The sequence below is a fragment of the Gymnoscopelus braueri genome, assembly GCF_963280865.1.
Source record: "Gymnoscopelus braueri genome assembly, chromosome: 4".
Classification (NCBI taxonomy): Eukaryota; Metazoa; Chordata; class Actinopteri; order Myctophiformes; family Myctophidae; genus Gymnoscopelus; species Gymnoscopelus braueri.
Window position 1 is genome coordinate 49,220,731 of NC_137605.1, and position 27,063 is coordinate 49,247,793.

Below are 27,063 nucleotides of genomic sequence, written 5' to 3' on the forward strand. Positions count from 1 at the left end.
GTGACTCGAAACTCCGTGCTGAAATGCCAGCAGCTGCACTGCCTGTATACAGCCACCAGAGTGCGGCAGAGTGCACTACTACAGTGTGGTTGAAATATAGCAGCCACAATCAATCTTAGCAGCCACAGTCAATCTGCGTTCGCTTCCAGCGTTCGCGCGTCTTACTTGTATTTCTACTTCTGATAAGACTAAATAGATCTGTAAGGAATGAGCTGCATCTTTATCTCAGTCTCTCTTCCAAAATAAGAAAAGAAAAGAAGATTAGACCTGAATTGATCTCCTTCACTTCCCCCCCATCTGAATTTGAAGAAGTTAGAAAAAACACATGCTGAGTTCATAGCATGAAGTAGTGTCACATCTCTCACGCCCCATCTCTCTCTCTCTCTCTCTCTCTCTCTCTCTCTCTCTCTCTCTCTCTCTCTCTCTCTCTCTCTCTCTCTCTCTCTCAGCAGTAACTATTAGTTCAGAGTGTACAGGAAGTAGAAGGTTGTTCAGAGTCGTGCATCAAAGGAGAGGATGGGACACATCTTACCGTGTGTTCTACTCTGTGAGTATCTCACTATTATTACTAATAGCTCTTTTATATCACCATTACTACTAGTAGGTTTTATTGAAATAGTATTTGAACCTTTCTCAAGTGATTAAAACATACTTAGGGCAGGTACACACTGTAGGACTTTTAAAGTGGTCGTCTGTTCGTTAAGCATTTCACACTACAGGAGTCTATTTCTTGAAATCGGCTGTCATATATCGTTGTGGTTTTCACACTATAGATTGATCTCCGACCAGGAATTAAACTGTAGGATAGTTCACTAGGATACATACATTTGTTTTTATTCCAATTCATTTTAACCGACGTCTCATGAAAACGTGCACAGCTCCCGTGATATGCGCGAGACCAAGACAGGACGCTATTGATTGTTGACATTAAAATATGCATTCTCAATTTCTCTGTATGTCTCTATCTCTCTCTCTCTCTGAAACAAGTCAACCAGCTTAAAAGTACGCAATGAAACTCAGAAACAGTGTTGCCATGTCTGCTTATTATAAGCGACTTTGGGCTTGTCTTTCTGTAGAGTTGCTTGTAAATATTGGTTGTTGCGAGTTGGGCTTATTTGTGTAGTTGCTTATTTGGCCTTGTTTCCTAATGTGGAAACAAAAAACTCAGGGTGACGGATGTAACCCCGGTTTCTTTAGAATTCGGAGTAACATACTCACTATGGGATATCAGCGCCCCCTGGCGTTGATGCAGAGCTACATACCATAAACTCCCGGGCCATTCATTGGCTGAGAAGGGTATGTCACGTGTCCGGTAGACCGGAAGAGGTATAAAACCTCTTTCGTGACGTGGCTCATCCTCTTTAACACGCTCTCTGCATGCAGATGCACACAAACAGGGGTGTTAGGCGAGTATGTTACTCCGAATTCTAAAGAAACCGGGGTTACATCCGTAACCCTGAGTTTCTTGTCTAATTCTCCGTAACATACTCACTATGGGATACATAAACCCCCCTGGGGCTTATAGCCATACCGAATCTCAGGTCCGCACGGCCCCTAGCCATAAGGCCCCGTCCCCATGGACGTGACCTTCGGCCTCACGGGCGCCCCAGCCCTCCGGGCCGGGGTGCGGTATATAATTGAAAGAAAAGGACCCTGACAGACCAAGTCTGCCTATTCATCTAATGAACAGACACAAGTCTGACCCATAAGTGAAAACAAGGAAACAGGGCCTCCTCCCCTGGAAACCTACCAACGGTGGTTCCGAGGGGACTCAAGAGAAGGAAGGTAGAGAAGGGAAAAAAGGCGGGTTACACAAAAGACCTGCCTAACCTCCCCTACCCTAACTAGAGACAGCCGCTATGTCCAGTACAGCGTGCGCCACTGACGCCGCTGCCACATCCAGGCTGTAGAAGGCCGCAAAAGTCGATGGAGACGACCAGTTTGCGGCCGCGCACACCTCCTGGACCGACATTTCCCTGGAGAGGGCCCAGGCAGTAGCCACGCCTCTAGTAGAGTGAGCCTTCAGTCCTTCTGGAACTGGAGCGCCACTACTGACGTAGGCCAGCCTAATGGCATCCAAACTCCATCTAGAAAGCGTCGCCTTAGTCACTGCCTTCCTCCGACCATCTGGGCCGAAGGAGACAAAAAGTTGCGACGACGACCGGCCGACCGCCGTCCTCTGGCAGTAGAGCTTCAACGCCCTCACTGGGCAGAGACAGTGCAGCCGCCTATCCTTTGCAGAAGCGAAAGGAGGCGGATGAAAAACTATCAGCTCAACCGGTGTCTGGGTCACCATTCCGTTCTTGGGAACAAACGCCATGTTGGGCTTAACCAAACCCTGCTGTCGTCTCCCAAGAACCTCATGCACTCCGAACTTACTGAGAGCGCATGTATGTCGCTGACCCGTGCAGCTGTAGTGAAAACAACCACAAGAACCGTTTTGAGACTAACGATCTCCAGATCCATAGAGTGAAAAGGCTCGAACGGTGGGAGGCAAAGCGCCCCCAGCACCACCGCCAGGTCCCAGGCCGGGAACAGAGGCCTAGAGACCGGCCTGGCCCGCCTGGCACCGTTCATAAACTACGCACCAGCGGATGTCGGCCAACCGTCATGTCATCGAAACCCACGTGACAAGCGGAAATGGCCGCCTGGTACACCTTAACCGTCGAGAAAACCAGACCTTGGTTCAATTTGTCCTGCAAGAACATGAGGATGCTGCGTACCGAGGCCCGGAAGGCCTCAACCGGCGGTGACTGACTCAGACACCATGACACGAACAGGTTCCACCTGTCGTCGTACGCAGACCTCGTGGAAAGGGCCCTCGCCCCCTGGATGGTAGCTACCACCTCAGGGGGCAGGCCATAAGAAGTCAAGGTCTCCCCCTCACGGGCCAAGCCCACCGGTCTAGGTCCTGAGGTTGCTTGTGGAAAATCCCGACCCCTGCCTGCCGTAGCAGATCTCTGATCGGGGGGAGGGCCCAGGGCTCGTTGTAGAGGAGAGGATTACTCCTAACCTCCACACGCCCCACGCCAGTGCCACCAGTGGCACCGACAGTCCGTGGAGTCTGACCCTCTCCAAGTTGAGAGGACCAACTCCAGTGACGGGAATGCATAAAGCAGTTCAGTCGGCCAACCTGGCCCAGATCTGGCTTGTTATCTCCAGAGGAGAGGCCAATCTGCGTACCAAAAAATGCCCCTGGACAACAGAGTCGCTCCGCTGTTCAGGAGGCCCGGTACCTGTGAGGCTCTGGTTGACGTAAGGCGCGTGTCGCACCACAGCGTCAGATCGCCAGCTAGCCTGTCCAACACTGGTGAGGCCAGGCCTCCCTGCTTTTTGGCATAGCACACGGTCGTGGTGTTGTCGGTTCTGACCAGGACATGACAACCTCGAAACCCGAGCCTTGCAAAGTCTGACCGTCAGAAGAAGACCGTCATCAGCTCCAGGTAGTTGATGTGGGCCGTCTGTAGACTGGGACCCCACACCCCCCTGGCCGAGCGGCTCCCGTGGACGGCACCCCTCCTGTGAGGCTGGCGTCCGTGGTAATGACCTTCCGCGAGACCACAGCCCCCATTCTGACCCCTTGGCCAGAAGGGCTGCATCTGACCACGATCTGAGCGTGTCCACGCACCGTGGGGATACCCGGACCTTCCGATAACCTCAGGTGGACGGGACTCCAAGAGCCCACATCCACCTCCGGGGAAAAAAGGTCACATGTGGGGCTTGTCCAAACGAAACAGGTGTAAGGCCGAAGTCATGAGACCCGTCGCCTGCACGCATAGCCTGTATGTGACTTGTCGCCTCACGCGAGAAGACCATAGGCCGAAAAGCTGTCTATCCCGCCCGGGACAGACGCGCCGTGAGCCTGGTCTAGCCCAGCGAGATCCCCTATGAAGGTGGTCCGCTGAGACGGGACCAAGACGCTCGACGGACGGTGACGGTGAAAAACCCTGCGGCGTCAAGTGGGGAAACGGTCACGTCGATGTGCCGCGCCATCTCCTGACCGTGGTGGATAGAAAGGAACGTGGAAACAAGCATTGAAAACAATGCTGGTCCACCCATCTCCTTAACGCACCGTCCGCAAAGAGGGTCACACACCAGTACAACCACAGTGTGTTGTTGTTGATCAGGGGAGCTGACCAGTACAACCACAGTGTGTCACTGATGTACTGAAAAACCCCTACACACACAGTGTACCACTGAAGTACCGGGATAGTAAACAGTTCCGGACTGCAAACTCTCCAACAAGCTGCCTCAGCAAGCGAGTTAGTAGGGGCTCTGATGTCACCCAGTGCGGACAACGCACACGTTTCCAACTGGACCGGTGATGTCGCCACGTGATCCAGCGGACCCGCACATGCGGGGCCGTTAGAGACCGTGGAAGGGTAGCGGTGGTAGGTGGCCACCGTGGTGTTGCTTTAGCGGGGCTGGCTATGCGCTGCACCAAAAAACAACACTGCAATGTGTTGTTGTTAGTGAGGCCAGTTCGCCGCCAATTGAAGCAACAGTAGCCTGACTGGAGGTTATGCAAACCTAGCAGCTAACAAGCTAGTCAAGGCTAAACCACCATGAGCCAAGAAACGTTGAAATCCGTTTCCAAGGGAACCGTTTTTTTGTGTGTGCGTTGCCATGGGGACCAAAGACGCTACTACTGGTGCTAGCAGCGCTAACCCTGTGTGCGTTGCCATGGGGACCAGCGACGCTGCCACTGCCGCCAGCGGTGCTAACCCTGAGGTGACCGCTCGAGGCAGTAGAGGTACTAACGGTCCGTTAGGACCCGGCGGGGTCACGTGACCGGTCACGGGGACCTCGCCTGACGTCAGCATCCGGTTTGTCCGCCAGCGCAGCCTGTCTGTTTCCATGGAAACCAACGGCGCTGTCACTCTGACAAACGGGGCCGTCCGAAATAAGCCTACCTTGGCCGTCGCCCTCTCGTCTGAGCCCAAAGGCTCCGGACGGAGCGTCGACAAAGTCGTCCTCCCCGTAGGGAGTGCTTTGTCGCTCGTTAGTGGCGAACGAGGTCTGTAGTCCGTGAGGCGTTACGGCAAAGGGGGCATCTGTCCCTCCAAAATGGCGGAGACAGAGGTCTGCTCTTTGACCCAAGTATTTAATGAGACCCTTCAGATTCAGAATGGGTCGTACCCCCCCCCCCCTTCTTTTCCACCAGAAAATATTACGAATAGAAAACCAGTTGGTTCCGATTCATAGATAGTTCTCTGACTATGTTACTCTGAACTCTAAGGAAACCGGGGTTACAACGTAACCTCGAGTTTCTTGACAAATTCTTCGTAACATTCTCACTATGGAGAGAGAGAGAACCCCCTCTCTCAGAGACATGGTTGCCTTATGCTCCGCATGAGAGGAACAACACCGTGTCCGACATAGGAGATTATATGCATAAGAGCACGTGGAAAACACACCAGTACAACCACAATGTGTTGTTGCGGATCAGGGGAGTTGATCAGTACAATCACAGTGTGTCACTGCTGTACTGAAAAACCCTGTACACATACAGTGTAACGCTGATGTACTGGGATAGTAAACAGAAGTATCGGAAGTAATTCTTTAATAGCGCCCATGCTCAAGAGGAAGGAGTTTCTACTTCCTCCCTCAGAGTATTGGCTGCTGGACCCCTTGCACGGGAAAACAATACTTTTTCTGTCACGGGGGGTTTTGTGGAGAAATGCAGCCTGAAACCCTTTAGTATTGTGAGCAATACCTAAGCATTCGGCTTGCAAACCTCCCATTGCTTCCCACACCGAGCGAGTGGATTGGACGATGACGTCACCGGCCGCTCGGAGAGTGGGAGCGTTGCCATGGGGAGCGTTGCCATGGGGACCAGTGACGCTGCCACTGCCGCCGGCGGTGCTAACCCTGAGGTGACCGCCCGAGGCAGTAGAGGTACTAACGGTCTGTCCCAAGGACCTGGTCACAGGGACCTTGCCTGACGTCAGCATCCGGTTTGTCCGTCACCGCAGCTTGTTCGTTCCCATGGGAACCAACAGCACTGCTACTTGGACAGACGCGACGCTGGACAGACGGGGCCGTGTGTGTGGCCCTCGTTTAGTAGCGCTGGTAAGCCCTGGCCAACGGAGGACTCGGAGGAGTCACGTGATTGGCCACGGGAAAAAAACCCCGGCGTCAGAATTAAGCCCATAGATATATACAGTGAAAACTAGATCACACCACTGGATATATATATCTATGAGTAATCCTACCTTGGCCGTCGCCAGAGTGTAGAAAAGAGAGTAACGTCACGCTTTGCTCTCGCTGCAAAGCGGGCCTCTATGGGCTATAGTTCCAACATTGGAACTATCTCATTGACGTAGACAGAGCACTTCCGCCTTCCATTCTCACAATGGGATCGACGCTACTGTCATTACTCTCTCCCTAACTTACTCTGGCCGCCGCCATCTTGTCGACAAAGTCGTCCTCCCTAGGAGGTGCTTTGTCGCCCTCCAGCGGCGAACGTGAGGCGGTACGGCCAAGGGGTCATGTCTGACCGAAGTACTTCCGGTTCACAGTGGTGCGTGAGCACTTCCTGTGGGACGGAAGGCAAAAACCGGCGTGACCCCATTCCACTGGCGCATTTGCGCCCTCTGGCGGACAGGGGTGATGTGGGTTTTCATATTACCTTCAAATGATCCAAAAACATGCACAGATGTTATCCAACAATGTCTAGAACATCGGGACTCGGGTGTTCTAGACAGTGTGGGCTTATGTAATTGAGAACGTTGATACATTTACATTACATGCACAGATATTATCCCATCAATGTCTGGGATACCGGAGTTCGGGCATCACAGACATTATGGGCTTATATACAGAGAGCATTGGAGCAGAGAAGCCCGCGGTAGGGGACTCCACTGCTCCGCTGCACTCAAGCCACGTGAAAGAACGAGATCGTTTGTAACATGTAACACATTTATTTCTTTGGCAGAAAAAAATTTGTACTTTTAAACACACATTCGTTTTCATTAAACATGGCCTTCTGGCAGTCGAGGAGCCGTCCATCTTGTCCATCGAAGCCTGTAAAGCCACGGTCCTCTTCCCCAGCACGGCCGGGGGGGAGGGGGGGGCTGAACCGGTCTGTGCACCGGTGAGAGTCTGCTAATGTGCTAATGTGCTTTATGTACTTGGAACATGAGTATGAAACAAGAGCAGGCACAGAAACAGTAAACAGCATGAACGTTTTAACATATTCTTATGACAAAAACAACATGTGTCCCAATGGCGCCCGATGAGCCTGTCCAAGGTCTTCAGAAGCCCCAGAGGTTTGCTCGATACACAGAGTGAGAAGGCTAACAAGCTGGTGTTATCCTAGCGAGGCAATCTAGGCTAGGACAACGCTGTTAATAACCTGTTGCATGGGTGTTAAGCCAACAAAACACTGCCTGACTAAGGCGACGTTAACCTCTTAGCGAAGCAGCTAACGTAGCTAGTCTGGGCTAACTCACTCACGAGCTTCTGCCTCGTTCTCCCCTCGCCTATGCTGCCGTCGCCGGAGCCCCTTCGTTGTCTCCTGGCGACGCACCGCTGGCCCGGTACGCTTGCTGTGGCAGCGGAGTAGACGGCTGGGAAGAGGGGGAGGAAGTGCCGCTAGGTAGTTGCACCTGGGTGGTTCCCCCAGACACGGTGCTAGCGGCTGCTGCAGTGCTGCGTAGCACGGCTTGTGTAGCAGCCTGGAGGTGCTGCGAGCGGGGGCTAACGCCGCTCGCAGCCGGGACTGCCGGAGGGCCCATTGTGGACTGTGAGCGCACGTGGTGGGCCCCACCACCCACGTTCCCTGGGCCGGTGTCCATGCGGGGTGTTGCTGGATCCGCGACGACCGGGGACGAGACGTCGCTGCCTCCCGCAGCCAGGGCGCTGCCCTGGCTAAGCGGCTATCGAGGTGCAGCGTGGAGAACAGAGCGCAGTCCTCGCAGCTTCCCGGTGCATCTTGGAAATGCCTCGGCCCTGTAGAGACCGAGGCACGAGATGCAGAAACCATGAGGGTCATCCCCGGCGATCATCAAGCGGCAGAGCAGCAATACGCAGGGACGTGGAACCTCCATCTCGAGCTAACCTGTTAGCTTTCAGCCGCAAGGCTAAGAGCGCGGAAAACTCAAAGGAGGAAAACTTGCTTTAGCAGTAAAAGAAAGAAAGAGAAGATAGCCGCGGGAGCGGAAATAATAAAACTTTTTTTTTTTAATAGGAGGAAAACCCGTTGGTTAGTACAAGTACCACCGAGTGGGCTAAAGCTGGTTTCTGTCCTGATCAAAGTTACGTTTGTTATTATTAAGGTATGTCTTGAGCTGTTGCATCTGCCATGCAGAGAAGCGAAAGAGGATGAGCCACGTCACGAAAGAGGTTTTATACCTCTTCCGGTCTACCGGACACGTGACATACCCTTCTCAGCCAATGAATGGCCCGGGAGTTTATGGTATGTAGCTCTGCATCAACGCCAGGGGGCGCTGATATCCCATAGTGAGTATGTTACGGAGAATTAGACAAGAAACCAGTGGTTTAAACAACACACAATATTAATAATTATAATAATTATGCTCTGCTCTGAGAAAGGCTCATAGCCGAAACGCGTAAGCATTCATTTATTGGTGTGTGCCAATAAAAAAGTGGAGATGGGAGTACTTTGTCCTCCATTTATTTGACATTTTTGGATGTGCTACCTTTTTGTGATTATTTAAATTCCCACTTTTTATGTATATACTGGATTTTGGGTCTAGCACCCAATGTTGATGCACAACCTCTTTTCCTTATTTAACATGGTTGCTTATTTCTCTCGCAAAATCTAGCAACGCTGTTCAGACACACAGCGTGTGTCACACGCTGCACACACAGACACACAAACAGAGCTCGCTCTCGCTCTCTCAGTCTCTCTCAGTCTCTCTCTCTCTCTGTGCAATTCCTCTCAAATAAACAGCCCCCCCTCGAGCACGTTCGCTCACTCTCTCATTTTGTTTTATAATGTTTAACTTAATACAGGTTACAGGACTGGACGGTAATATTGCGGGGTCCCGGGTCTGTTTGTTGCGGTCAGGTCCAGCGACCCTCCCCTAGCCACGGTGGATGTGCTCTCATTGGCTTTAGCCCGGAGCTCCTCCCAGAGTGATCGCAACCCCTTTCATACTGTATGATACTGTATGATGTCCAGTCGGCGACAGAGCCAAATATCAAACCTGCTAGATATCTAGAAACACTCGGGAACGCATCGCCGCTATTATCGTGGGTAGATCCTCTCCCAGAGCCTTTCACACACAGCGAGCAATATGTCACCGATCAAAGCCTGATCTGCGTCAGATCGGGGGATTTTGTCTGCGATCGCCAAAAAAGATCCCCGACAGCATAATCGGACCAAATATCCTACAGTGTGACAATGAAAAACCACAATGTTACATGTTAACACATTGAGTGCCATAAACGGTCCGGACCGTTTTTGAGAAGCCATGCGTCATGTGCCATACACGGTCCGGACCGTTTTTGGCACATTATTTTTTAAATATATTTTTCCCACGTGGGGCGCTCTAACGAAACTTTGGGAGGTTTGTGGATCCATGTACAAAATGCTTCCGGTCGGCCGCTCCAATGTTAACTCCTTGACTAAAAGCTTAATATCTCCATCCTCTGCAATGGAGGATCGCGTTAGAAATATTAGTCGGGAGTCACAAGTATAGTAATACAGTATAAACATGTATGTGCGAGCGCTTGCGTATACGCCCGTAAATGTGTGCATATTTGTGTGTACTATATATGTGCACCTGCATCTCTGAGTCTGCATGTGTTGTGTGTGTCTCTCTGTGTGTGCGTCCTCTAGTGTGTGTGTGTGTGTATGTGTGTGTGTGTATGTGTGTATGTGTGTATGTGTGTGTGTGTGTGTGTGTGTGTGTGTGTGTGTGTGTGTGTGTGTGTGTGCATGTGTGTGTGTGTGTGTGTGTGTGTCTACATGGCTTGATTGTGTATTATAGGTGTCACCATAATAATGCGTGCGTGCGTGCGTGCGTGCGTGCGTGCGTGTGTGCGTGCGTGCGTGCGTGCGTGCGTGCTCGGTCCAAGAGGTCAGAGACTGGTCACTGTTGTTGATGTCTCCATCTCGTTGCCAAGTGCTATCTTATAAAGACCTTCAGTCGCCCCAAGGGAGGAACGCAGCGAGGATAGAGGAGGAGAGGATGCTGGGAAAGAGAACGAGCTCGGCTTTAATGACCACGAATGAAAAGGCTCTGGCGAAGAAAAGGAACTATCGGTATATACACCCCTGCATCTCTGCCATCTCTGATTTTCTAGATATTGTCCCTTTGTTTGAGACCACGGCTTCAATAATATCGAAGCAGGCCAGGCCAGTTTGATGATGAAAGAAGGGAAACGAGTGTACACAGCCCCCCTCCCCCCCACCCCTTCGTAGGCTAGCGGCCACTGTAATGAAAATCTCACTATATAGGCCAGTGTATTGGATTGTCATCAGGTCGTGGAGTGGCTGGCTGGCCTGCGTTGGTGGGATCGTTGAGGGGGGATAATACCGGTACAGGGCTGACAATGAACTGCCGTAGTGGAGCGCTGCCAAGGTACACATTATCCCATTATGACCCGTTAGCCGAATCTATAAAATGCCAAGATATTTCAGAAACGATCCAAAATAAGCAGATGTACAAGCTCGCAGCGCGGCACGAAGTGTGTGAGCTTGCAGATCTGCTATTTTTGAATAGCCAACGCAAAAATAAAAAATGACACGGATGCTTTCCCGGTTTTAATGGGTTATACAACTTCTCTGTTAAACCAGACCCCACAGCTGTGCAGTGGTGGAAAGTAAATGATGTACATTTACTCAACTACTGTACTTAAGAACAAGTTTGAGGTAGGCTACTTTCACTTTACTTGACTATGTTCACTTTCCAATATATACTTCTTCTCCACTGCACCTCAGAGGGAAATGTCGTACTTTTTGCGACACGTTGTGAGCTTGTAGATCTGCTATTTGTGAAAAGGTTTGACAATTGTTTTAAATAGACCATTCCTAATTGTTTCAAAGTATATTTTGACTTTCAAACTTTTACTCAAGTTACATTTTTAGTACAGTACTTTGACTTACTGTAACGGCATTAACGGAGTGTTTCTACATTGCGGTATTGCTACTTTCACTTCAGTGACAATTCTGAGTACCTCTGCTGCCAAGTTACACATTATACAAGTCTCTTTAACACGGAGCCCCACAGCTGTGTCTGGCATTCTAGCTGACACCGGCAGAAGAAATAAAAAATAATTACTGTTCACTGGAGAAACATGAGGGATTCTTAGTGTCACCGTGTGAGCAATCTGAGAACCCATTCGGCAAAGAATAAGAAAGAATTTGTTTTTGCCTCTGGGGTCACAACCTCCTTTTCCGTGTTAAACAGGAACTCAGGTTTGGTTATTCCTATAACAATAACATCACATGTTTAAGGCAGTAGCGCCGACAGATTCTGCTGTTCGCTTAATCTGTCTTGAAAGATGACCATGTGAGTGATGATAGGCCATTGAAGTTAGCATGTCTAACTTCTTGGATCTTGTCGGCATGTTGGCTGTGCCCTCGGACGTCATGTTATTATGTTATTTAGTTGACTGTTTTGGACATATGAGGTTTCCACCCGACAGAGAGGTTATTTAAGTTACTAGGGCCATGTTTACACGGCAACGATCAGAACAGAAAACGACAAAGTGCCGTTGCGTTCTCACTTTTTATTTTGCGTTTACACGGAGACGCAACAATGATTGAAAACGCTGTAGTGTGCATGCCAGGTGGCTAGGTGGCTGTGCCACACTGCCAGATAGACCAGTCACGCATGTGTAGAACCACTCCCGTTCTACTTCCTCCGTTCTACTTCCTATCACAGCTGTCTTGTTTACATTTTCAAAGATTTCTACTCTGGAAGGAGGTTTCACTTTATTGAATTTTCAACCCCCGAAAACGCTGTTGCTGTCTAAACGGAAGGCACATCTGATATTTTATTTTGCCGTTTTCTCTGACCTATAGGGCTAAGCAGCCCTCACACCTACGCCGATCAGACCGATCCGACCGATCCGACCGATATGTCTGAGTCATACAGTAGCTAAATCTTTATTGATCCTGTGAGGGAAATGCAGTTGTCAAAGCAGATATGGGTTCCACTGTGTGATGTATTGATTGATTGATTAATTGATTAATTGATTGAATACTTTATTAACAGTTTACAAAAAGTACAGTGGTACGATTATAGAAAAATGTTAAAAGGATAACACAAAAAGTCCTGAGTGCTTGTTTCCATTGTGGTCCTACGTATTCAATTCATCAAGGCACTTCTTCAGATTGTTTGTTTTGTCTTAATACAGTTGATAGATGACTGACTTCATAGACTGTACACTCGAACTTACATTTATCGTTGCTGTCAGGCAGAAACCTCTTATCTCCATATTCTAACCTTTTGTGTTTTTTTCGCCTTACTTGATCATGCTACAGTGTCGCACAAAAGCATCAAAAGTAGCAGATCCACAGGTTCGAAACGTGGCGCTTCTTGATCTGCTATTTTGTTAATTGAATGCTGAAAAGTAACAGTTTTGGACATATGAGGTTTCTGCCCAACAACAACGATATATACAGTATGTGTTCGATTGAGCATGAAGCTCTTTGGTCCCCAAATTCGGCCAAAGATGTATTTTCATCCTCCCCCATCCTATTGTTATCAACCATGAAACATTTCATTGTTGGTTTTCCTTGTTTACCTGGACCTGACATTGCACACACACACACACACACACACACACACACACACACACACACACACACACACACACACACACACACACACACAGACGCTTCAGAGTATAACTGACTTGCATCTCTCTCTCTCTCTCTCTCTCTCTCTCTCTCTCTCTCTCTCTCTCTCTCTCTCTCTCTCTCTCTCTCTCTCTCTCTCTCTCTCTCTCTCTCTCTCTCTCACACACACACACAGTGGCGGCCACGTGAATGCTTGTAATTTTGTTACGGTCGGTGGTAACATAAAACTTTCTAACGCAGGTCTGATGAATAGGATAACGTGGTACAATAGACATTACACACACATTAGGGTGCCGTTAGGGAGATTTATGACATAACAAAACAGCTTGTGGATTAAGTAAATGTAATTTAGGTTCCACCATGTGCTTCCATTAATGTTATATATCAAAAAACATAAAATAACGCACGTTTACATTTGTACCGTTTCTCTGCCATTATCGTTAAATTGCCAGCTGTAGGGGCGGAGTCATTAATGTCATGCCGTTCTGCTTGTTAAAGACCAGTGATCCTCAAACATTTTCATGTCAAGGACACCCACATCGGTTTCCCATTGCTCTGCTTGATTGACTCTGTAGCTAGATTTGAACTGGAAAGACATGAAGGTGTTGTATAGGTCCGGCTCAAACCTGCTGACAAAAAGAAACAAAAAGAAACGCTACCCACCACAACCAAACACAGCTGTTAAAAGCTCCATTGTTGTGTGTGAATAAAATTATGCTTTATTCAATCTGTACAATTGGGGGTGGTTGTATTTGGTCTCCCTGTCTCCAGTCCCATCAGAACATTTAGATCCTGTGTCTAGGTTAGACACAACCTTTGACACGATCCCGTTCATGGTTTGACACAAAGTCTGACCTGATCGGTCAAAATTCGATGTCTCACCAGGCAGGCTCTAACAGGAAAGTTACATAGCGTAGTGCAGCTTTAAATCATTCAGTAACTCCAAACAAAAAACGGTGAACAGAAAGTGGCGCGGTTGCTGTCAGTCAGAGGAAAGAGAAGCCCGCAATAGCTGAGGGAAACCCTGCCTCTTAGGCCCCGTGCAGACTGCAGTCAGAATTATTTCTCAAATACGATCTTTTGGCCCTACTGTTCACACTGCATTTCCAACTGGCCAGATCTGATCTGTCACAGCTCTGTGTGCTCAGACTGATTTAAACAACGTCAACCCAAAGCCACCCTGCGTCGACATATCTGCTTTGGTTACCGTGGTAACGACATAGGCGTCATGACTTTTATCTCTTTATGTGTTCTTCAAATAATTTATATTCCTCTGACACTGCTGAGAGGACCTTGTGAACCCATTTTCTGCAATGCCGTGAGACATGTCTTTATATATTGCCTTGTTCCTGTACATTCCTACAAGTTTCGCTTGTACTGAGGCATCCCCCCAAAGTGCTATGAGACATTGAATTTCTCCGTCTGTCCACGGCACTGAATGCTTCTCGCCATTTCATTAGTAAAACTTATGCTGCACTATTGTTTTGTTTTCATTATACCCCTAGCGCTCTGTAATGGCGCTCGCTGCAAGTGACGTTTTGGACAGTTTAATATATGTGACTTTGGTGGCTAGAGCAGGTTACTGCGTCCAGACTGTGACGCATCTTTAGAAATCAGATTTGAAACCACCTCTGGAAGTGGCTCAAGTCGGATTTGTAAAAATCGGATTCCATGATGTGATCTGTCTCTGTTCAGACTTATAACAAATTGGATTCCAATCTGGATGTGACATAGATCTGATTTAGACTGGATTTGACTGCCAGTCTAAACTTTTTTAGGCCCTGTTTAGACTGATTTTTACAAATCCGCCACATTCAGAGGTGGTGTCAAATCTTCTTATTATTGTTTTTTAAATCTACTTTATTAAATAAAACTCATGAAACCTACAAATTCAAAAGTATACTGATTTACAAAGTGCCAATCAAAAGATTAAAGATTCAAACAAGTCGAAAACGTTTTTAACACGCTTATTTTGTAATATTCCATTAGGACTGCTCATACTTAAACACACACACACACACACACACACACACACACACACACACACACACACACACACACACACACACACACACACACACACACACACACACACACACACACACACACACACACACCCTAACCCTAACCCTACCGTGTGTGTACGGTATTGAGTAACAGAGCTACTGTTGCTGTGTCCTGCCTGAGCATTGCTAAATTAAGTTCTCAGAGGAATATTCAGTATGTTCTCATTCTTTGGTAATATAGGCAAGTTATTCAAGTTAATTCATAACTTCTTCTGTCAAAGCAAAGATTAGAGACTTTTATCTAAGCCTCATCAGGAAGGGCTGGAACACTGGCAAGAGCTGGAATGAGTCTCTCATACACATCAATGCCCTTGATAAACACCTGCTCATTCAGGTATTCATTGTGATCATGCAGTAGGATGGGTGTGCGGTTCATTGGAGAAAAGCCAATAGCAGGAATACCGACCGCTCTGATAAATCGACTGTCTGTTGCTGCAGGAAATATTTCCTTTTCCAAATTAATATTCATTTCCTTGCATGCAGTGCTGAAGGCATTCCACCAGGGGTCACGAAGGTCTGTGGAGGTCACATTCTGGTTCATGTGTTTCTGTGCAAACTCATAGGTAATCCCTTCTCCTGCTTCCTTACACCACTGTCTGATCTGCTTTTCAAAGTCCTGAAGATTGACTGTGGGAGGTATTCTCAGGTCAAAGCTCACATCCATTTCAGCAGGGGTGACATTGTAAGCAATCCCTCCTTTCACCATGGTCATGTTCACTGAGGTAACATCGCCCAGGGTGAAACACTCACTGGTATTTAGCCTTTGCTTCTCCTTCTCTCTGAAGTCAAGGAAAGAGTTGATGATGCGGCGCAGCTTCTCTGCAGCTGTGTTCTCCACAAACCTTGATCCACGGCCGGTACTGCCTGGACAATGGACTGTGATCGGCCAGGGGTTCCTCTCTCCATAGAACACTGTGAAGGCCTCACCGGGGTTGGCCAGACCTTCATCAAGTGCAAAGCCAATGTTTAATTTGTGAAACTCAGGGAGCTTCACAAATGTTTCCATTCCTTTGTGACCCCCAACTTCTTCATCTGGGACAAACATCAAGTGCACGGTGCGCATGGGTTTCTTTCCCCCTGCTTTGAGTCTTCGGATGGCCTGGATATACTGAATGGTAACAGACTTCATGTCCTGTGTTCCCCGAGCATAAATGTTCCCTTCTGCATCTTTGACAGCTGTGAAAGCATCGTACTTCCAATGTTCCTGGTAGACAGGTACCACATCTGTGTGGGAATTCAACAAAATGGACTTCAGTGTAGGATTTGTCCCCTCCCATGTCACGATGGACACAACTCTGCGAGGGAAAACCTCAATTTTCTTCAGCGGCAGCTCAAGCTCTTCCGCCATTCTGTCCAGGAACCTAAGGGCAGCGTCATAATCAGGGTCCGGGTGGACAGTCCTCAGACGGAGGTATTCTCTGAACAGACTCACAGAGGGGTCTTCTCCCACAGAGGAAGTGGTCTGGCAGCCACCACCTCCTGCTACTGGACCATCTTTGTCAGGCAACATCCTTCAATCTGTTATGAAGGCTTGTGTTGTTAGACCCCTCAAATCTGATTTCTAAAGATGCGTCTCAGTCTGAACGCTCTTACCTGCTCTAACCACCCAAGTCGTATGTCTAACTGTCCGAAAAGTCACTTGCAGAGCAACTCGAGCGCCACTGACATCATTACAGAGTGCGAGAATTGATCTACAATTGTGCGAGGGGTAATCGTACGCAGTAATACAATAGCAGTAGTGCAATAGCAGTTGAGATATGTCAATTTTCCACCGTTTTCATGTATGTACATACATGTAAAAAAAAATTGTGTATTCTATAATTGTGTTATCGCTTGTCTTTTATGTTGTGTTTTTTTAACGTAAGCAAGAAACTAGCGCCTACGTCATGACGTTGTTACGTCGTTACCACAGCAACCAAAGCAGATACTAGGCCGCGCAGGGCGGCTCTGGGTTGACGTTGTTTAAATCAATCTGAACACACAGATCGGATCTGATCACTTGCAAATAACAGTGTGGACAGTCGGTCCTAAAGATCATATTTGAGAAATAAATTGGATTCGACTGCAGTCTAAACAGGGCCTTATACCCTCCGCTGCTAGGCTGGAACCAATCAGCTCCGAGGGCACCGCCTACATTCTCAACCGACCACTCACTCACTCACTCAATCAGCACCACACACCTGCAGCACATCACACCACAACACAACAGCACAAGCAGGGGTCTTCAACATCAGTCCAAGGACCCCCTAGCTGAGAGAGAGAGAGACAAAGAAGGGACCCCCAGTACATATAAATTGTATACAATTGTGTTGCATATTAAACATTTGTATTTCCATGCAACAAGTCTTTCAAAGCTAGCTCACCATATTTAGCTGAGTGTCTCATCAGTGTCTGTTGACTATGGAGAGACTTGAGACTAGACACTAGGTTTTTGAGTGCTGCTTTGATGGCTCCATAGATTTGTTTGACAGCACTATCAACACTGTTATGTAAATGAAATGTCTTTATTTATTCACTATTAATATGTTGGATTCATGTTAATGTGCATTTTCATACTTTTAAGTATTTGGGATAAAAATACAAATAAAATCTATCATACAAAGATTTGGATGGCCACCCTGTAGTAACTCTGAAGGACCCCTAGGCGGTCCCGGACCCTCTATTGAAGGCCCATGGCATAAACTAAAGATACATGCAACCCTACACAAGGGCAAAAAGAGGTAACAGCAATTAGACATAATACATGTAGATGTTGGATGACCGGATTGTACAATGTCACAGATACAGTGACTGTCAGCATAGACTGACCTCACCTCGTTTGAACTGTGAATCATGCTCTTGTGGTGCTACTCTTGTGGAAGTCCCAGAATAGAAAAAAAACTGTATAATAGCCGGAATTGAGCATAATACTATAGCTTGTGAGCTTGTAGATCTGCTATTTTCACAATATTTATCTGTGGAACCAAAAATGTAATGCCTCAACTCCTAGTGCCAAGGGCCTACCAGGGCAGGGGGTCTCCAGTTCAAATATGATTATTTTGGGGGGTCCCCTGTTCAAATAGGATTATGTTGGGGGGGGTCACGGCCTGAAAAGGTTGAGAACCACACTGTGTTAGGCAACAGATAAACTTGCTAACGCACTGCAGCAAACCGAAAGGCACTCACACACACACCTTCAGACACAGCCCCGCCACGAGGCAAACACGTGCAGGGTCTTCTTTGTGGAAATCAGAGCATATCCATTTTTGATTTGCGCCGTAATGAAATATGACAAGTGATTTATGTCTGGCATTTATTATGCGTTGGGAGGCAATTTGTTAGAGTGAGAACGCGCACTTTGTAATTGAATCACACACAAAAAAAATAATGAATATCCCGCATTGTCTATTCAGGCTGTTTGTCTTTGTTCTCTGCGTTGTTTTCTTGGCTCCTGGAAATTAATTATCCCATCCATAATGTGTGGGGTACCTTTGATTAAACTCCGGGTGATAATTCTGCCGTAGTTTTGGAGCTGAGAAAACTTGAGGCTGATTTATACTTTAGTTGCGCGCCGGTGTTGCGCACCGTCAATAGCCGATCTACCATCTCACAGCAGCACGAGTCACGGCGCATTGAGAGCTTGTAGATCGGCTATTTTTTGTCGCAATTAACACATCAAGCCGTTTACAATGAAGCGGTGCTGCTGAGAACGGCACTTTTTCATCAGCGGGTGCTTGTCACGTGGTTGTGCAGGGAAGACAACATTCACAGCAGTGGATTTATGAATCATGCAAAGCTACTCAGGTGAAAGTCCCAGAATAAAAAACATATCAGTGATGGAAGAAGTACTCACATGTTTTACTTAAGTAAAACTATCAATACTGCAATGCAGACATATTCTGTTACAAGTAGAAGTCCCGTATTCAAAATGTACTTGGTAAAAGTACCAAAAGTAAAAGTACTCATTGCGCAGAATGTCCCATTTCACAATCTTTTGAAAATAGTATATATATCTACAATATCTACAAGCTCACAATGTGTTGCATCGCAGCGTATTGTAGATCTTGTAGATCTGCTATTTTCAAATGGCCAAAATATATATAGGGCTGAAGTGGTTAGTGTGTTTTGAAATAATAATCAAAATCTACAAAGTAACTAGTAACTAAAGTTTTCATATAATTGTAGTGGAGTAAAAGTACAACATTTTCCTCTGATATGTAGTGGGCTAGAAGTAAAAGTATCGACATTTTTAAATACTGAAGAAAGTAAAAATACCTCAAAATGGTACTTAAGTACAGTACATGTACTTACCGTATTTTCCGCACTATAAGGCGCACCGTCAGTGCGCCTTATAGTGCGGATGCGCCTTATAATCCGATGCGCCTTATACTGTATATGTATCAATATTGGTTCCCTTGGTTTCCGCACTATAAGCCGCACCGTCAGTGCGCCTTATAGTGCGGATGCGCCTTATAATGCGGTGCGCCCTATATATGAAAATAATACATTTATTGAAGGTGCGCCTTATACTCAGATGCGCCTTATAGTGCGGAAAATACGGTAGTTACTTTACATAACAGAAAAAATAAATATATAGGCTAACAGCTGGAAATGAGCAGAACATTGCTGTAGGGCAGAAACTCTTTGCATCTCCATATTCCAACACACAACAAAGGAGGGCATTAATCATGAATTCACAGCGGTGGCCTAAAGGTTAGAGGAGCACACATGTTGCCAAAATGTACCCGGTTCGGTTCGATCCCCCGGACGAGCCGGCAGGAATAATCTGGGTGGGGAAGTAAATGATCATTACTCACCCCACTTCCAACACACAACAACAGTATGACTGTGGTTGTACTGGTCAGCTCCCAGGTTTTAGTGTTTGTGTGTGGGTGTGGGTGTGGGTGTGGGTGTGTGTGTGTGTGTGTGTGTGTGTGTGTGTGTGTGTGTGTGTGTGTGTGTGTGTGTGTGTGTGTGTAAAAAGTAAAAAAAAGTACTCGTACTCGTACAAAAAAATCGTATTGAATTCACTTGTAGCGGTGTAACAAATTAAGCAGAATTATAGTATAAAAGTCATTGGTGGGAATTTTCCCTTTTTTCCTCTTTGATGCTATCAGCACTCCACTATGCTGTAGGACATGCTTCTAAGAGCTCTCTGTGATTACCGGTACTCCCACACTATCAAAGCTCTGCTCCCTTTTAACACTGAATTAATGGAACTTTAATTAAAGGCTGATCTCATTTGCCACTGATTGACTATTCCACACAGATGCATCGTCTTTGCCCCATTATTGTAACACAGAGAATGGGCCTCAAACGGTGGCGTAGTGGGGATACGATTTAGCTGTGGAGGGGCTCCGTTTCAGTGATGTCACGCACATGCATATCACGTGCATGTCCACCACAGTCACAGATTGGAATAACCTCTTAAATATCGTTGCTGTCGGGCAGAAAACTCTAATCTCCATATTCTAACGTTTTGAGTTTTCTTTGTAAATGAATGCCCTACTTGATAATTACTATGGCGTCACACAAAAGTGTCAAAAGTAGCAGATCTGATATTTTTGCTGTTTTTGAATTTGAATCTTGAAAAGTTACAGCTTTGGACAAATGATGTTTCCTCCTGACAGAGACGATATGTAGGACTATTAAATATTAACCCACAATATACAGTATTTGAATGTTATTATTTTGATACTTGCATACTAGTGGGGATACTTTATAGTGTTGTCCTGTTATCTGTCCAGTGGCTACAGAATAATTGTCTACACGGTATGTACCTTGCTCAAACTTTTTCGTGTCAAGGACCCCCAAATTGATATGTATTTGGCCGCGGACCCCCCCATCTGAAAAGGTTTTGTGCCAGGGAAAACTTTCTAAACATTATCGATACTTTTCAAATATTTTTGAATAGCCAACACACTGTAAATGGATAGAGTGGTTAAAATGATTGTGATGCTATGTTAAAGGACGACTTCACCCATTTTCAACCTATCTTCATATAATTGGTCCTCACTAAAGCTCATGATAAAATGGTAAAAAAAAATATCTACTCGGTCTGTGTCTCAGAGGAGGGCTGTGGACAGTCCAGAAACCTGTCTACCAGTGACATCATCGTTGGGCAGAATGTTTTTTTCCAACAAGATTTCAAAATTTGTATTTAGATTTGTATTAACGCGAGAACAATGGCTTCTATTATTGTATTGCAACTTTCCAGGAATAGAAAGCCTGCAGTTTCTATTAGCTTGGATTCCCCATCGATGATGTCACTGGTTGACAGGTTTCTGAAGTGTCCACAGCCCTCCTCTGAGACACAGACAGAGTAAAAAAAAAATTGTACCATTTTATCATGAGCATTAGCGAGGACCAATTATATGAAGATAGGTAACTACTTTTGCTGGGGACCCCCTGGAACCCCCCCAAGGACCCACTTTGAGAACCACTGGTGTAGAATGACACACACACACACACACACACACACACACACACACACACACACACACACACACACACACACACACACACACACACACACACACACACACACACACACACACACACACACACACACACACACACACAATAGGAGGCTGCAGTGGTCACATTAACTACAGAACTATCTTAGTGAAAACACGCAGTTGTTACAGATGAGGCAAAGACATTAAACTTGGCAAAAAAGTAATTATCTTCCCATTCTGCCTGGAAGCGGTATAGGCTATTCTTTGTCTCATTAGCATAGCAGTAGCTACAGTATAGCCTATTTAACAGGTCACATATAGTGGACCTTTGATAATATGCAGCCAGGGCCATTCCTAAGTTAATTTGCACTGTTGCCACTCGGCAGCTTTTGTCAGACGGTGTGTGTGTGAGGACGTAGTTGATCACAGGTCGTCTCGCGGGTATACGCATGACGCCGTGCACAGATCCGTGCATTTGCAACAGCTGTGTGATCGCTGACCCCCACTCCTCCCCGTACCACTTACACCCCTGTAGCCTCAAACCCCCTGATATTTACACCGAAGACACTATAATGAGCAGTGGTGGGAAAAGTACTAAATTTTTTTACTTAAGTAAAAGTATCAATACTGCAATATAGAAATACTCCGTTACAAGTAAAAGTCTGGAATTCAAAATGTACTTGAGTAAAAGTACAAAAGTATTGGCATGAAAATGTACTTAAAGTACCAAAAGTAGAAAGTACTAAGAATGTCCCGTTTCAAGTTTTCAAATGTATACAATGTATAAAAATCTTTTGAAAATAGCAGATCACAATAGCAGAGCTTGTAGAGCGGCTATTTTCAAATGGCCGAAATGCAAATAAGGCTGAAGTGGTTAATATATGTTTTGTTAGAATAATCAAAGTCTACAAAGTAACTAGTAACTAAAGTTTTCAAATAATTGTAGTGGAGTAAAAGTACAATATTTATCTCTGAAATGTAGTGGAGTAGAAGTAAAAGTACTGAAAATTGGAAATACTTAAGGAAAGTAAAAATACTTCAAAATTGTACTTAAGTACAGTACTTGAGTAAATCTACTTTACTTTCCACCACTGATAATGAGAGACCACAGCAGAGATCGCCGTTGATTGGCTGGGCGAAACACGACTGCACCCGCGACATGATTGACACGTTGATTGACAGCCTGGGAGCTTTGCTGTCCCCCTTTTTTCCGGTCAGATAAGTGCCCTCGCGAGTACAGATTTCACTGTCAGGATCTCGGAACGGACTGTGATGGCCACATCATGTAGCCTGCCGAAGGGGGACAAAATCTCATTAAAAATGACATAGGGATTATTATTGCATATTAAACGCACACAGCGACGCTAAACCTCATTAATCTGCAAGTCTGTCTCTGTCCCCGTCACCAGCCGAGGATGAGCGAGTGTCGTTGTCTGTGTAAGATGCCTTGATGAAGATAGATAGATATTTTGGAACAAACTTCTTGTAACTGGAGAAAAGGGGATCCGTGTGTTACTGAGACGAATTGATGAAGAAGAAAATCAATCTCATACCCATACTGAAAGAAAGTAAACTGACATGCTATTCTTTTAACTACAGCGATGTCACGCCCTAGTACGGGCCAACAGGGGAATGGAATCGACGTCACATGCAGTGTGTTAGAGGTGCAAACAGAGGCGGCTTGAAAAACAAATATTTGGATGTCCTGTCTTCATTTGCACTTTTTGCAGGTACCTGCACTACGATACTTTAACCCAATCCAATGGGAGGAAAATTTGCGTTTTTTAACTGTTTTTTATACCTTTTTTTTTGCGGGTTTGTGACGGATTTCGGATACCTATATGTACACTGTTATCAAAATGGCTGAATATGATATTAAAACATTAAAAAATAAAAAAATAAAATTATATATATATTTTTTGGGTGGGCAGAAAAAACAAATGGGTGGGCCCAGGCCTACCTATGCCCACCCGTGGCTACGCCCCTGCTTTAACCATAGTGTTGCTCTAGGACAGAAAAAAAAACATCAACATTTAGCACTGTATATCATCACTGCATGTCGGATGATATAACCTCTTAACTCCATATTCAAACTTTTTGTGTTTTTCCGTAAATTAACACCTTACTTGATCATACTACAGCGTCAAACAAAAGCATCAAAAGTAGCAGATGTACAAGCTCGAAAGGCAGTGCGAAGTGACGCGTTTTGAGCTTGTATATCTGCTACTTTTTTCTTTTTTTAATCCTGAAAAGTAACAGTTTTGGACATTCTTTCCACCCGACAGAGACGATATGTTCCGTCTAGCAATCCCAATGGTCATACCTGTGTGGTTTGCATCTGAGATAAGTAGAAGGCAACAGGCACGCCATGTGCTTTATCTCATTTGCGGTGCTGGGTGTCAAGATCCCAAAAGAAAAGAGAAAAACTAAATTCAATTCCCGCAAGCACTTATCACCTCTGCATTGATTCATTAAAAAAGGGTCAACGTTTCGGTCACAATGACCTGCTATGCCTCAAGACTTTGAGACGTATTGCTTATCACCTCTGCGATCGATTTATAAAAGAAAAGGTAAAGGTTTCGGTCACCAGGACCTTTCTCAACTTTGAGAAAGGTCCTTGTGACCCGAAACGCAGACCTTGTTTTAATGAATCGATGCCGAGGTGATGTGTGTACAGGATACTGGCTTTTTTTCTTCGGAATTGTCCATCTCTGTCGTTTCTCCTTTGTTTCAAGCAATCTCATGCCCCTTTCCTTTCTTTCTCTTCCTACCTCTCTGTTTGTCGGTGCCTTTTATCATGATTGTTTACTTATTTTTTTAATTATTCTTCTGCACTGTAATTTTACTCTCTCATTTGTACTTCTTTTGTATTCAAATGTCCTTTTATATAGTTGTATTTATTTATTTTTGCTTGTGAATAGTTGTTTCCTATTAAGGAGATAGGTGTTTATAACTACTTAATTTTTTTTAATGTTTTCGCTTTTCTTCTGAAGTCAAATGTCCTTTTATATAATGTGTTTCCTTTGCTTAATGTCTCATGTAAAGCACATTGAATCGCCTTGTTGCGGAAATGTGCCATACAAATAAACTAGCCTTGCCTAGGCCTTCTGCGACAGTATAGGGACATAATAAATCTATATTAAATGGATGGCAGTGTTTGCTGAGGGGTGTGAGAGTCTCTCAGTCTCTCAGAGCTGAATGCTTATATTCCCCGCAGGCTGTTGACTTATGGCTGTGTGTCTGGTAATTATGCCGGGTAATAGCCTACTGTGAGAGGGAACTGGCCGTGATTGCAGCCAGAGAATGTGTCTTGTTTGGGGGGGTTGCGGGCACCCCGGCCATCCCCCCTTATAACGACAGGTCCTCATTGGCACAGGCAGGGACTGCAGCTTGTATTTGCAGCGGTGGAAAGTAACTATACATTTACTCAAGTATTGTAAGTAAAATTTTTAGGTACTTTTACTTTACTTGAGTACAGTATGTACATTCTTCAATACTTTCTACGTTTACTCCACTACATCTCAGCTGAAAATGTTGTACTCTTTTTACTCCACTATTTGAAAACAAACAAAAGTTACTTTGTAGATTTAATTATTACAAAACATACATTAACCAATTGTCTATTTGTAAATACCCGATCTACAAGCAAGTTGTGATCTTGTAGATCTGCTATTTTCGACTTTTGAGGACAAACTTGGATAAATGCTACATTCTGCATAATGAGTCCTTTTACTTTTGGTACTTTTAAGTCTTATTTTGATGCTAAATACAGTAAGTTGTACTCCTACACACTGTAACATTTTGAATACAGGACTTTTACTTGCAACTGAGAATTTCTACATTGTGGTATATTGCTACTTTTACTTAAGTAAAAGAGATCAGAGCACGTCTTCCACCACTGTATGTATTTGGAGTATGGGGTATTATACATTAGGTATAGGCACGGTGGTGGGTTGTAGTTTTGGTACTTTTACTTAAATTAAAAAGTATAGGCATGGTGGTGCATGGGAGCAGAGGCAGGGACGGGCTCTCTGACACGTTGTGAGCTTGTAGATCTGCTATTTTCAAAAGATGTTTTGAAACCTGAAATGAAGACTGTTTGATTAATGAGTATACTTTTGGTACTTTAAAGGTATAGGGTAAGTGATTTTCTTTGGTTAACATAAGTGTTAAATAGCTCTATATTCTGATAGTACTCATTGCTATAGAGTGTTTGTGCTGTAACAGGAGTCTCCATGTCTCTCCACCTCTTTATTAAACATAAAATGCCTTTTCAGTTCAGTTTCAGTTTCATTTCCACTTGTATCCAATCAGGATAGAGAACTCAGTCAGGATACAGATTAAACAAGTGAAATTGGAAGTGAGGACACCAAGAAATGAGCAGACAAAATTGGAACATGGAACACTATAAAAATTAAGCTGATACCATTTATCAGCTTAATTTTTAGTGTTCCATGTTCCAATTTTTCCTGATTGGCTGAGATTCTGTCACCTACCTGAAATTGTATTTGTTGTTTATTAAAGAGCTGGAGAGACATGGAGACCGCTGTTACTGAACAAACACCCTATAGATGGGTTTCCGCGCGACGTCATCACAGAGCAGAGTGCGCAATCTGCGCATGCGCGGGGGAGAACGAACCGGAAGCGCCATTCACTCTCTCGTTATTTTCGGGATTTAGATAGGCATAATGCTGCTATTATAGGCATAATAGGCATAATGCTGCTATTATATACAAACAGATCCAACTTTCGACAAATCATTTTTATTGAGTAAAGAAGATATTACAAACTGCATCATTTAATCTACTTTCATTAAACCTGGTGAAGACCATTTATTTTCTGAATGTACAATGGGCAGAGCTGCTGCGGGTAATAGCGCCCTCTACAGGCTCATCCCGCCACTGCGCGCGCATCATCCTCTCATGTTTACAAACAGGAAACCCATCTATAGCAATGATTACTATCAGAATATAGTGCTTTAACCGGGGTCATACCTATGTTCCCCGGCACTAGTATTGTGGTTGGAGGTTATGGATTTGGCAGTGGGACAGTTCTGGGACAGTAAAACAGGTTGTGTATGCTGTGTGTGTGTGTGTGTGTGTGTGTGTGTGTGTGTGTGTGTGTGTGTGTGTGTGTGTGTGTGTGTGTGTGTGTGTGTGTGTGTGTGTGTGTGTGTGTGTGTGTGGGCACAGTGCGTTGTGTATAGGGGTGGCTTATGATTGAACGGTTGGCAGGCAGCATGGGTGCAGTGGGCCATGTAACAGCGAGCGCCAGGGGAGAATGATGAGCTGTGTGCGACAGCAGTGTGTGCAAAAAGGCAGCTATCCACAGGAGAAAATGAACTCGCTGCAACACCTCCATTGTCATGAATTTTCTTTAACCCATCCAAACCGGGAAAGCAACCGGGTCATTTTAGATTTTTTTTCACAAAAAAAATAACGTTTTCTTATGGAAACAAGTCCCTGGGACTTTTTTGTGTTATCCGTTTAGCCTCCAGTATGTCTTGAAAGTGTTTGAACATTTTTTAAATAATTTTGAATTTTTAAAACAAATCTTCTCCTCTGGGGGGTCCCTGGCATAAAACATTTAAAGATGGGGGGGGGTCCGTGGCCAAATACAGTATATATCAATTTGAGCATCCTTGGCACTAAAAAGTTTGAGAACTACTGATTTAGAAGGCATTTTGTAGAATCGCGGCCTCAGGTCTTAATGGGTTAAGGCTGTCACACAGCGGCTGAATGTGAACAAAGCATTGCACTTTTTTTTCTTTCTGTCTTTCTTT

At 45.4% G+C, this 27,063-nt stretch overlaps 2 protein-coding genes across 3 annotated transcripts in view; one reads left to right on the forward strand and one right to left on the reverse strand.

Annotated features, from left to right (window-relative positions):
- Nucleotides 1-502: 502 nt before the first annotated feature.
- The window catches only part of LOC308084025 (chemerin-like receptor 1), a 35,971-nt gene continuing 9,410 nt past the window's right edge, over nucleotides 503-27,063 (forward strand). The window contains exon 1 of one of the 2 annotated variants that reach the window (XM_080426491.1): nucleotides 503-547. The gene's annotated coding sequence lies outside the window, so the exon portion shown is untranslated. The remainder of the gene's footprint in view (nucleotides 548-27,063) is intronic. The other variant, XM_080426492.1, reaches the window with a different exon arrangement.
- LOC308084247 (aminoacylase-1A-like) lies at nucleotides 15,086-16,357 on the reverse strand (the record flags this gene model as incomplete). The annotated part of the gene is made up of 1 exon (XM_080426799.1): nucleotides 15,086-16,357. The coding sequence occupies exon 1, from the start codon at nucleotides 16,352-16,354 to the stop codon at nucleotides 15,086-15,088; it is 1,269 nt and encodes a 422-aa protein (XP_080282925.1). The 5' UTR covers nucleotides 16,355-16,357.